General features: G+C 41.3%; 1 protein-coding gene across 1 annotated transcript in view; it reads right to left on the reverse strand.

Annotated features, from left to right (window-relative positions):
- CACNA1C (calcium voltage-gated channel subunit alpha1 C) overlaps positions 1 to 13,478 on the reverse strand; it is a 754,651-nt gene that overhangs the window by 209,802 nt on the left and 531,371 nt on the right. Inside the window, 1 exon segment of the mRNA XM_055315403.1 lies at positions 8,306 to 8,502. Coding sequence (XP_055171378.1) covers positions 8,306 to 8,502 — 197 coding nt within the window.

Here is a 13,478-nt window from a genome sequence, read left to right on the forward strand (position 1 = left end):
ATCATCAGGAAGAGAAAGTCCAATAATCACCCAGGAGGAGAAAAAGAAAACTGCACCCATACAAGAAGGGAGGGACTGATGAAATGAGGTGAGGGAGAAGAAAAGCATGACGGACAGCTAGCCAACCATAGGGCACTTAATGATTGTAAGGATGGCCATGTGATCCCAGGGTCTCTATGTCACGTTTTATTATAAGGAACAATGATATAAGCCTTTCACTATTCTTAGCAGTGGTCTCATTTGAGTCCACATTTGTTCAATAGTATTTCCTGAGTGCCTACTGTGTGTAAGACATTGTGTTCTGTGCCAGTAAGAGTGACAGGGTTAAAAACAGCCCTGGATAGGAGAAGATATCTGTGAGGAGGCATTCATGGAAACTGGATCTAAGTCCATGAAGCCTCTAAGTGTCCTAGCTTTTCCTTTCTCAGGTTAAGTCCTGCCAGTGAAAATCAGAGTCCTTTCCTCTTGCCTAAGTTAGGGAGGGTGAGGAGGTCAGGAAGAGCTGAGGGAAGCTGTGGACTCCCCCTTGAGAAAAGGCACACACCCATGGTGCTGTGCATACAACTCCATGGATGCATGGACCCCATGTTTCTGACCAACCAGCTGCTCTGTGCTAATCCCAGAAGAGCTTTTCCCAACAGTGGCAATGGGGGCCTGTTCTGAGTCAGTTCTCCTGCTTCGCCCTGGATCTCAGACGTCCTTACCTTCCTCAGGACAGACAGGAACCTGGAGGCATGCTTGCTGCAGTGCACCCTCCCAGAGCTGCCTCTGGAGCCTGGGTAGATGGTGAGTGGGTGCAAGGGCTGGTTGGCACTCAACCAACTTCCTTAGAATGAAATATCTCCTGACTGGTTCCTCATAACCCTAAATTTATGAACAGTTAACCTCATAGAAAATACAGTTCCCTGAGCCACGTATCTCTCTCAAGTCAACAAACCCATGAATCTCAGAGGTTTCCTTGGGCTCTTGTTCAGTTTGGGTGTCCTTTCATTTGTGTCACAGTTGGGTGACTTACAGCATAATTGAGAACCTCAAATGGAAGGAGCTACAAACCACACTGCCCCTAGATAGCCCATAAAGAGTTTTGTGATAACCTTATGACCCACAGATAACCTCATCACCTCATGATAGCCTCATGACCCAGATATTCCACTGATATTCTCATGATGACCTCATGACCCATAGATATTTTCATGACCTATCAATATTCCATAGAGAGCCAGGGCCACATCTAGGAGACTCATGGTCTCTATCTCTCCCTTGTCCTATCCTTCTGCTTTGGCATCTTTCTTGCTGTGGGACCGTTCTTTCAAAGGTTAAAGACGTAGAATAGCAGGTGAGGGGCAGGAGGTAGGAGGACAGATGGGAGATTAACAAGCTTCCAAGGTGTTCCTAAGACCCCACCTCTTCCTCAGCAAGTAATGCTTGGCAGCCACCGATAGGTGGTTCTCGGGTCTGTCTGGGTCTGGCCTGAGAGGAAAGCGCCCCTTTTTGTTTTCTCTTTTACTTTCTCCTCTTTATTCTAGGCCACCTACTTTGGGGGCAGACTGGAGAGAGAGCATACAATGCTGGGTGTCTCTGAAGTAGGGCAATGCCTGGAGTGATGAGATTGATGTCTTAAATCAGCTGGAATGGAGCTATTAAGAAGAGAGAGAATAAATAAAGACGTACTTTTAAAAAATGACCTAGATTGCTGATACCCTTATTTAGAGGTGAAAAAAGGATAGGTTTTCTCAAGCCATTAAAGCTTTATGTTTCCTAGGCCTATAACAAAGGAAGCTTTGTGACTTTTCCAAGGAAGGCATATTTAGGCATCTTGATGTCTACCACCAAGCAGCCATTGCAGCCTCTAGGCCCAAGGACTAACAGGATGACCTCAGCCTTTGCTGAAACACATAACTTACTATTCCAAGAATCCATAGACAGACCAAAGGTAATACCAAATGAAAAACACAGAAGAACCTTCTAAAAACAATATCTAATTCCTTGAGGGCAACCTCAACCTTAAACCTTCAAATCCAACATTTTTTTTTTCACAAAAAAAGAAAAAATAGGAGGAACAATACCTCCTGGGTCCTAGTGCATCAAGGCCACTCTCAATTCTAGCTGATTTCCATGAGTTCTCAAGACATGGCACTTTTTCCTGTAAGGTTTGTGGCACAGGCACTGTATATCTAAAAAGACTAACTACTTTCAGTGAATGCCAAGAGGGCTATCACTTGACACCAAAGACAGGAGGTATAGACCCATAAAAGTCCCAGTGCTTTATACAAAGTACAATTAGAGGACAGGGTTTGCTGCTGCCATGAATGTCAGTGCCCAGGGTGATGGTTCAAAAAATCTGTGACTACTCTTGACCTTTGTCACCTTGCCTGTGGACATAGGGTTTTCACCTGTGGGTCCATCAGAGAGCAAGCAAGCTAGACAACAAGCTTCACTTGACTCCTTCTTGTCCCTGCACTTGATTGTCATTGTACACGGAAAAACTGTGAGTGCCTCAAGGTATAAGCAAAAGCCTGCATTATGTGGTGGAAGACAGCAGAAGGCTCCTAACATAAAGGGAAGCCAACAAAATTAACTCCTCAATCTATTAAAAGAAAATCCCTGAACTCAGATGGAATTATGCACTGACATTCTAGGGGAGGCCAGGAAGGGTTTGAGTAGAGTGGCAGCCCCAGGTATGAACACTTGTGTAGGAGACAGCTGGTTCACAGCCAAAGGAAGATACATTTATTTGTCCTGGGCAGCCACCAGGTGTGGGCTTGAGTTTGATGCCTGTGACTGTACCTCTAGGCAGGTGGCCTTTCAGACACCTTGGGTGAGAACACTTTAGGGAAGCTGAGCTGTTTCTTGGTTCTGTTTTAGGTTCCCTCAACAGAACCAAGAAACAGTTCTAATTTCCCAAAATGCTATAAAGCTTGCTTTCCCCATGGAGGGGGGAGCCTCATAGCCAGTGAAATTTCCCTCTCTCCTGGAAGTGTTCTGTGCCAATGCAGAGCTCTCCCTTAGTGTAGTGTTCTGTCCTAAGTCATATTTCCTTGGGTGTGTCCTCTATCTCTTCAATTAGATCCTAATTCCTTGAGGGGAGGACTTCTTCTCCCCAACCCTCCATCCTAGTCCCTACTTAGTCCTACGAACATAGTAAATACTCAATAAGTGTTTGTTAAATAGAATTATTGAATAATAAGGACTCATATAATACTAGTGAAATGAATAAAATAAAACTTAATAATTAAATAAATAATGGCTTTGAGAGATGCTAATTCTCTTTCTTGACATACTTATAAACCACTAATTTATTTCTTTGTTTAAAACAGCATGGGCACTAAGTGGGGAGAACTCTAACAGAAGCAGATTAGAAGTTAAGGACTGCAGGGTCTAAAGTAGGACCTCCCAGTTTCTCTGCTCTGATACCTGTTAAAGAGCCCAGGATGCTGTTTCTAGGTTACTTGAGGATTTTTTTCCCAGCTCTTCACTTAGAATGACTCTTAGGTCATAAATAGTACTCAGCTCCTTTTCTGTTTCTTGATTCCTTCAGAGACTCATTTTCTATATTCTGTAGTGAAAAAAAAAAGTGGCTTTTTGAAGAAAAGATGGAGTGGGGAAAAAATAGGGTAAAGCCCAAATCAACCTGCCTGAATGCAAAAGACCTTTGTCATAAATGAGAGATGTTTCCGCAGCTTCAAGAGCAGATATGAGTGGCCATCTTGGGGTATGTATATGTGTGTGTGTGTGTGTGTGTGTGTGAGAGAGAGAGAGAGAGAGAGAGAGACAGAGAGAGATAGAGAGAGATAGAGAGAGATAGAGAGAGATAGAGAGAGAGAGAGAGAGTTTAGTAGGAATATCTTCCCAGCATGTCCAGACACGTAAGTGGGACAAGACAAAGTATGGAACTGACAACTGACTTATGAAAGGTTAAAACATTAGAATTTTGTTCCCAAGGTCTCCTGCTGAGCCCAAACTATCCCAGTTGCTACAAAAGACACTACTTATGATTCTAAACATCTTTTCTTTATATGACTTCTCATTAAGTATTCTTTCTAGACTTATTTTTAAGTCCAATTTGTATTTTTAAAAAAGTAGTGAAACAACTGATCCTGGAGAAACCAATTGCAGGGGGACAATAAGTGGTGTCAGAAAGAAGTGATCCCACTATGTTGGTGGTAGGTGGGGTAGGGTGTGATTCCAGGAAAACCTGGACCTGAGTGCTTTTACTGTGCTGCACTAAATATGAAATATTCTTGGGGGCCCTGGGTCAGGAGGGCATTGGGTGAGCAGAGATCAGTAGAGTCCTCTGGGTGAAGGATTATTCAGGCATCTAGATTCCTGAAGAGCTAGAAACATGTATTCTTGGGCGACGCCTATTCTAAGTGCTGCCTCTCTTTCCCACAAGTCTCACCTGCAACCTGCACCAGGTGTTCCAAATCCTGGGCAAGCAGCCATGTTATTCTGTTTCGCAAGAGCATGGGGCTATATCAAGTACAAATTCAGCACTGAACAGACACTCGATTGATGTTTATGCTACCTGTGATCAGGCCAATGCGGAAGGGATAATGTTCAGGATTTCAAACTGACATGATGTGGAAGGGATAATGTTCAGGATTTCAAACTGACCCTAGTCCTTAGACAATGTCTGAGAATCCTGCAAATCATCTTGATTCAGCAGCCTCTTCTATCTTCAGGAAGGCACATGTTCAAACCATGTAAGACAAGTATTTTTAAATTATATGCAGGGAGTTAGGGGTGTTTGTTAAAAAAATTCATAAATTCGAATGTAGAAATGGAAACCAATGGTAATGCCATACAATATTGGATTCTTCCCTGTCTTGGTGCTGCACTACTTCTAAAGAAGACTGAAACTTTCTTTTACTCACTTTTCCCCTCTATTTTAAAAGAGGCATGGACATTCTGAGAGTAAATGAGATTGTAGCTTATGAAGACATCGCCCAAGGAAACCACACCTCAAACTGAGTTTTGGCTTAGTTTCTAAATCCTCAATGTCCCCCACCCCTTACCCTGTCACCTGTAGACTTGGTAAAAGAAATGTTTCAACAAACTGTTCACCTAGTTGGAGCTGTGACCCAATGTATGGCCAATAGCTTTAACATCTGAGGAACTGCTCAAGTATTAGTTGGCCAAGTTTGATCTTACTTTTTAGTTCACTAACTCTTCAAGATGATAACAATGGGATGAAATAATGGATGTCACAGAAAAAGAGAAATGGATTTGATATTACCCATAGTAGGAGGCAGGTGTCTGCCATTTGCTACTGTTGACCTCCTTGATCCCTTCCATCCCAAGCTATATCTAGTGATTGAACCTATTGCTTCGTTAGTGCTTTAATGGTTTCTCTCCCTAGGAACATCTATCCAGCTGTTTGATAGTTCAGAGTGAATCTGAATCTGGGGTTTCCATTCATTGCTATACTTGAAAATCTTGGTTGCTTCTTCCAACATCCTCTAGACTTGACCCTTGGATTTGAAGGGAAATACATTGTTCTGAGTGGTAGATCCTACTTCCCCAATTTCCATGGAAAATATAGCTTCATAGATTGGTTTAAATCCAGTGGCATGAAAGCAGCACCTTGCAGATTGAATAGGTTAGACTTCTAGGGCATATTTCGTATTTCAGCTTGGGCATCAGAATCACCTGGGAAGACTTTTCAAAATGTAGATACTGGAGCCTAACTTTGAAATTTCTCCATTCAGTGGCTTTGAGGGAAGTCTGGGCATCTTTATATTTCGACATCTCCATGTTTTAAACTAAAGTACATTGGGATTTGAGAGGCTGTGGGCTTAGAGATACAGGCCCAGAGGTAAGAAGGAAGAATGCTGAAGGGGGAAGAAGAAAGAGAGAGAGAGGAAAGAAGGATGAAAGGAAGAAGTGGCCATAGAAAGGTCAAAGTGATTAGACAAATTGAAAGCAGGAGCATTGGGCTGGGAAATGTTTCCATCAGGAATACCCAAGTATGAGGCTGTTTAAGCTTTAGAGGTGTGTGTGTATGCGTGGGTGTGCATGTGTGTGCGTATTCACACCCACCCACCCACCCACACACACACACACAATATGGCCATTTTGGGAAGGTGCTGGGAAAATCAGAGACACATGTCCCATGAGCCTGGGATTGTTCCTTCACCTCTGACACTTTTTCCGTTCCCAGCCTGAGCTCTATCACACACACCCCAGGGGAGAAAGCACAACACAGCTGCTGAAAATTGGCAGTTGCAGTTGTGTGCTTCTTCTCATTTCCCACCCTGGCTGTCATTAGGACAGTATTTCTTTGGGTCACATCTGGCTGGTGGGGTATCAATGACTTGTGGTGAGGGAGAGGGAGGGAGTGATGAAGGAAAATCACAAAAATACATCAGGGCCATCAGCAAAGTAAATTATACCTATTCCCCCAGCCCCACACATCCACCCACTCACTGCCACCCTGCCCTCAATTTGCTGCCATGGAAGGCGTTATCATAGCAACTTAAGGCATGGGTTTGAAGCTCATGTGATGTGGCTCTGAAGCAAAGTTCCATATGATCTTATGTTCTAGGGTCTATCAGAAGCTGCCCATGTGCAGAAGAGTGTTTCTGTCCTTGACTAGCCATAGAGATCTACCCAAGGTAGAAGGACCACTTGGGAATTTGATCAGCTTTGCTAAATGAAATTAATTTGCCTAAGCATAGTACATTTAATTCCCTCTTTTCCTTTTAGAAATTATTCAAAATAAAAAAATTATTCAAAATCAGTTTTTATCGAGCATGGGTCTAAAAAATGTTTTCTCATGTTTCATTTTAATTAGAGGGAGAGGTGATTTGACTTTTGTCCTTTTTTCAAAGTATCACAACATCACAACTCCACCATGGTGCAGGCTCCAGTTGTACCATTATTCAGTTTAGATTTAGTGTTTATCTAGACAGACTGAGCTTTTCAGTCTGAACTGGATGTTATTTATGTCTGAATATGTACCTAGGAGCTTCCCCGACATGCAAGAAATGCTCAATAAATGTTTACTGGGTACAAAGTTCTTGGGTAAGTTTCAAGTAGTCATTTGCAGAGAAGTATGCATTTCATAGCAACACGGGGTTTTAGCATGTTGACTAGAACATAAAAATTGGGAAAAGAGGGTTTTGAATCAATAGGACCTGGTGCTTATGAAAAAATTAACAGATACAATACGATACCCTGTATCACATCTCTGTGTTGTTATAAAGCTCTTCTGATTTTAGGAAGAAGTCAACACCTCTCTCGGCATCAGTTCCTTTCTTTCTGGCAGCTCTGTTCAATGGGAAGACATTCACTTCCCTCTCCCTCTTTCTTGCTTTAGTATGTAGGCACTATTCCCTTAAGCAGGCTCTTAGACTGTTTTCGGCATGGCCAAATAAATTTGACTATTTGCAAAACTGTGGGTGAGATGGTATTTTCAAGACTGGCAACAAACATTTTTCACCCAAATGCTGGAGAACAACACTGGATTCTGGCAAGTCATTCCTCAAGCTCAAGTAGGAGATACTACAAAGAATTATATTTTCTGGAGCTTTCACAAATAATGGACTTGACTCTGCCAGATGGAGACAGCTCAAATGTGTGTATATTTGCCTGTCCCATAGGCAGAAATCTGGCACTTTAATAGTTTGAAGGTTGGAAAAGTAGTGTTGACTGCTGGATAATAAAAGGGGCATCTTGAAAGTAAAAGATTTACCATTGACTGGTTGACACTTAGGAAGCGGTATTTCTAAATATGCATCACACAACCAGCAGTGTTTTGGTCTGACGGACTATTCTAATATTATAAGGTAAGATTAACATGAGAAATAAAAATATAATAGCATGGCATCATGCTATACAATTCAATAAAAATGGTTTCTTATTAGAAGACCAGGCCTGACTTTTCTCCTTAGCCCTAAAAATTAATAACTATGCTCTCTAGCTCTCTTTTGTGGACCGATGCAAGACAAGGATAAAAACAGAAGAAACTCTACAGTAGGAAGGGGAGTTGAATAGAATCCTTGTGTCAGGTTTGGTCAGCTTATTCACAGAGCATCGGCTGCATGCCAGTGTTTCTCACTATGGTAGGACAAACTGACAGATGACATTTTGCTTAGGCTGGTGGGCAGACAGAGAGACTCAATAGATGCAAGTTTCATGCTTTGTTTTTGAGGAAAGACCTGGAAGAAATCAAAGACATTTATCAACTATTCCATCAAGGTGTATATGTGACCTTAAAGACATGGGGAGAGTGGAGAAGGGAGATGTTGAAGAAAGGCTTGCAGCCTTCTGGACTCCCCACCTCTGCCCATCTCAAGCTACGTACCCAGTACAGCACATCTGTCCAGCCCTCCATGGTGATGCACTGGAATACCGTCAACATGGCGAAGGCAAAATTGTCAAAGTTGGTGATGCCATGTTTGGGCCCATCCCACCCGGGCTTGCACACAGTGCCATTCTGGCACTGCCGCCCATGGCCTGTCTCCAGAGCACAAGGGGAAGGATCATCTTCTGCTGGAACATCTTGAATGATCAGTGGAAAAGAGAAGGAAGCAGAGGGGATGGAAAGAGGCAGAGAAAGAAGGAGTGAGAAGTCAGAGAGAAAAGTGATAGGATAAGGTTAATGGGCTAGGCAAAACAACCATAGCAACAATAATGTAGAACAAGTTTTCATTAGTTCCCTCATAGAGGAATTAAACAACATAAGGTACCAGATACTCATTTAGGCTATTGATTTAGAAAGTCAGTACTTTCAACTAATTATAAAACTGTATTTTAACCTTGGTAATTGATTTCAAAGATAGTAAGGCTATTGCATATTCTGTTGTAACATGTTGGCATCCTGGTCAAATGGTCAATTAAAAACTATGATCATGCAATCACTCCAAGTGGAAAATATTCTGAAAAATGATAGGAAGTCTATCTTTTCTTTTTTTGGTGATAAAGTGTCTATGAACACTTCCATTGGAATACCAGAGTTTAGGTGGAGGGCTATATGACTGGAAGAGTCTTTCACATAATTAGTGAACAAATCCCATTCGGTAACACTTTCTTCATTACATGTTACAAGATACATTACCAGTGATAAAAATCATTTTATAGTGAATCCTTATGTTGATAAAGGACCAAAAATAAATTCTGACTGTAGAGGGGAAGTAGCAACCATAGTGGCTTTTATTACAACCCTTGAGTACAAAAACTGCTGACTCTCTTTTATGTATGTCATGTGTAACCTTGTGGCACTGCTCTTTGGTCTCCAGCATTAATACCTTTAAGAAGAGAAGCATCATTTTCTGACCTCTAATCAAGACAGAGCGGCAGTGGATGACAGAGAGAATGCTCCCTAGGTACAAACAGACCTTTTTCAGGAAACCATATAACATATCTACTGTGGCTACAGACGGCGTTTGGGCTAATTTCACATGGTGAGAAGAGCTACCAAAAAATCAATAATTAAGATGTAGCTTGTATTTTTGGTGTGGAGATCACTGGTAAATTGAAATAAGACTAGACTGATCTAGAGGCACCTGTGTGGCTCAGTCAGTTAAGCATCTGCCTTCAGTTCATTCATGTCAGGGTCTTGGGATCCAACCCCACATAAGAGCCCCGCCTCAAGACATTGAGCCTTGCACTGCATTGGGCTCCTTGCTCAGTGGGCAGTCTGTTTCTTCCTCTCCCTCTGCTCCTCACCCTGCTCATGTGCTCACTCTCTCTCTCAAATAAATAAATAAAATCCTTAAAAATAGATTAGACTGATCTAAGAATTCCCATTATGGTAAAATACTGGGAGTCTTGACCCAGCTATGGAAGGTAATGGTTTGAAATTCAGAGAAGTTTGTGAAATTAAGGACATTGTCTCATGCTTGTAGAAGGTAACAGTAATAAACAGAACAGACTTTAGTCCTAACAAATAATTGCCTTTAACAATAGTGAAAATATGCCCTCAGATAAGGAATTTGCTTATAGTTCTTCATTTCGAAATAACAGGTCACTCAGGATCTTTTTTTGTTTCATATGCATCAAAACAATTACAAGTGCCTAGGATCTCTGTAGTGAAGATTACTGGTTGGTTGGTTGGCTCTTTCTCAGTTTGTGTCTGCAAATTTGCAACTGTTTACACAGAGGAAGGTGGAAGATGAATATTAATCCTAAGTAAGGGACTGATCTTACGAGAATGGAGTTGAGCAGCATGCTTGAAAATATATGCTGGAGTGTGTCTTCTTGGCTTTTTTTCTTTTTTTCTCTCTTAACAGCTTTATTGAAATATAATTTACATGTCTTACAATTCATCAGTGTAAATGTACGGCTCAATTATTTTTAGTAAATTTATATAGTTGTGCAGCCATCACCACAATCCATTTTAAAACATGTCCATCATTCTCCCAAATTCCTGTGTGCCTGTTTGCAGTCAATCCCTGCTTCTCTCCCCAGCCCCTAGCAACCTGATCTACACTCTGTCTCTATAGCTTTGCCTTTCCAGAAATTTCATAGAAATAGAATCATGCGATATGTAGCTTTTTGTGTCTGTCTTCTTCCACTCAGCATAATGTTTTTGAGGTTCATCTGTGTTGTTGCACATATCAGTATAGTATATTCTCTTTTGTTGCCAAGCAGTGCATTTCACTGTACGTCTATCCATTCACCAGCTAATGGACATTTGGATTGTTTCCAGGTTTGGGCTATTGTGAACAGTGAGTGCTGCTTCCTGGCTTATTCTTGGCCTGGTGCTTCAGGTTGTGTATGAGTCTTTGTGTGATGACCAAGGTGTAAAGGTCTGCATCACTGGTCCCTGTACTGTTGGAGAGAATGACAGCATCCACACCATTTCCTGACTTCGGGATCTGGCTCCCAACAGGACTCCACTCATGTAACTGAACTCTAGTCAATTTTTTGTGACTTCTGAATTTTTGAAATCTTTGGAGATTTGGACATGAGTTTAAACAATGGGAGGCTATAAAAGGGGGGAATTCACTAAAAAGTGAACCCCAAACTCAAAGAATACATAAAAAAGTGAGTAACAAACACCCCAAAAATAGAGAGACTGAGAAACCAAGAACTAAACAGATCACATGTTCTGTTGGATTTCTCACTCATTCTGGTGATGGCTTTCTACTGTGATGTGTTCAGTCTCTGTGATAAAAGGAGATGGGAGAAAAAGAGAAGGTGAAAAAACAGAGGGACAACTTGCATTTCTTTTTCTTCTGCTTTGCTTTCTAGTGAATAACGATGCTATTAATCTTTGTATTGTGACTGCTCATCTGACAGCCTTCCTTGTATTCTCTATTCCTGAAACAGGCAAAAATAAGGAAAAAGTGAAGGTTGCTAAAGTGAATTCTGAATGTCCTCAAGGTAGAAAAACATATTTTGGAGTTTTACAAAAAATATATGTTGAAAGGAAAATGGCATCAAGGGGAAGTGATCTCATTAATAAAAAAGAAAGAGATGAGGTTCAGAGAGATTATCTAAAGGCTCAAGTGCCACTGCTATTTTAAATCTATCTTGAACAACAATAAAAAAAGATTTGAGAACAATTAAGAAGCAATGATGATCTGGTAAAAATAGGTATCTATAAAAAGCACTAACGGGAACACTTGAAAAATATGAACACACATCAGCAGGTCCTTGCAACATGCACTTGAGGGTGAGGGGAAATTAGTTTGAACATGAAAATGTGTTGGTTTTCTTTTGCAGAGTCATGAAGCTGGAGAAAGAAACAAAGATGTGGACCCTATGCTTTAAAACAGAAGTGAAGAGAAACAGAATCTTTCTGGAAAGTCCAAATTAAGTTTGTGGTAAAAGAATGGTGAATGGGGATCCCTGGGTGGCTCAGCAGTTTAGCACCTGCCTTAGGCCAGGGGCATGATCCTGGAGTCTCGGGATCGAGTTACGCATTGGGCTCCCTGTATGGGGCCCTTCTCTGTCTGCCTGTGTCTCTGCCTCTCTCTCTCTCTCTCTGTGTCTCTCATGAATAAATAAAATCTTAAAAAAAAAAGAATGGTGAAGATTAGGAGAGATTTGAGAAACGCAGTTAATACCAACAAGAACATGAAATCCTGGGAGAGTGACAGTTAAGGGTTCCAAGGAAGAAATCAAGAAAGACAAAATCAATTACTTTTTTAGGATCCAACTTTAAGGAGCGAATACAATGAGAGTAATTTCATTTCTAGGTTTGAGCCAACCAATTATTTGCTGGTCTCAGGGGTAATTAGTGTGCTTGGGAGAGCAATTCAGAGTGACCTGGCTCAGAGTGCCATCAAACAGATGAGACAGCCAGAAACAAAAGGTGTCGGCATATGGTGATGTATCTGTTGAGGAACTAGGAAGGCACCTTGCAAATGCCTCTGGGATCAGAGAAAAATTGCCTCTGAAGGGAACTGGGACTGGGAACTGGAAGGGCAGCCTAGAAGCTGAATAATGGTCCACCCAGCCAGCTCCAGAGCTTTCTTTATCGAAAACATGGCTCAAAATCCAATGTGTCCTACAATCCACAAGCACATAAAATTCATAGTCTGAGAAATAATCTTAAAGTACAGAAAGAAGAATTTGATCTAAATTCCATTAAAAATATGACAGGGCTCACAAGCACCTTTTATAATCTAAGTTTGCAGAAAAATATGGTAATTTAATCCAAAGTCTGAAATTAAACAAAACAACAATCACTCATTCCAAAGGTGGTACAAAATTCTCCAAAAACACATGGGGATTGGTTTCAAAGATTGCAGATTTTTGGTCTTCTTCTCTATGGCTGCATGGAGTACGACCAGATTCCCCTATGTTTTTTTCTTCTCATTAGTTTTAGTCACTATGTAGGTGGAAAAGGCGCTGATAACAATACTATCATGTTCTGTTGGGAGTGATGCAGTAGGTCCTTGGATTTGTCATCAGATGGCAGATTTAGGAAAGGGAACTACATGAGCTCCTGATTGCAGAGTATTGAGTGAAAAGGCTTCTATAGCCAGTCAGGTGTCCTCAGCCCCTCTTCTCAGCAGGGAGCCTGACTCTGCACAGAGTGACGTCATCTTCCTGGTGGAGCTGGCATGGCTCTTCTCTCTGGAACACTTCTTGCAGTGTCTGTCCTCTGAAACCCTGGCTCCCCAGGCTGTTGGTCATTTTCACTATGGGAACTAACTTCCCTTCTAACTTGTGGGGTGAAGGTAAAATCCACCACTAAATAATATGATGCATCTTCTGGTAGTCACTCCTTGTTGTACAGATCTGTCCCTACTTATGGTTCCTAAAGCAAGAGGGGTCAAATTTAATTTAAGCAGTACAGATGGAGAGCAATGTGGTATCTTTTAAAGATTCAGACAGATGCTCCCCTTTCTCCACCAAGATGCCAAAACCAAGATGAAAGATCTTGTTGTTGGAAGAAATAATCACATAAATTTAACACTCCCCTTTTGGGGGGAAGTATTTTTTTTCAAAAAATTTTTATGCTAAACTATTTTATGTATCTAAATTTTGTCAATTTCTGTTTAAATGATTTTTTAAAGGTGCAG

This window comes from Nyctereutes procyonoides, unplaced genomic scaffold (assembly GCF_905146905.1).
Source record: "Nyctereutes procyonoides isolate TBG_1078 unplaced genomic scaffold, NYPRO_anot_genome, whole genome shotgun sequence".
Lineage (NCBI taxonomy): Eukaryota > Metazoa > Chordata > Mammalia > Carnivora > Canidae > Nyctereutes > Nyctereutes procyonoides.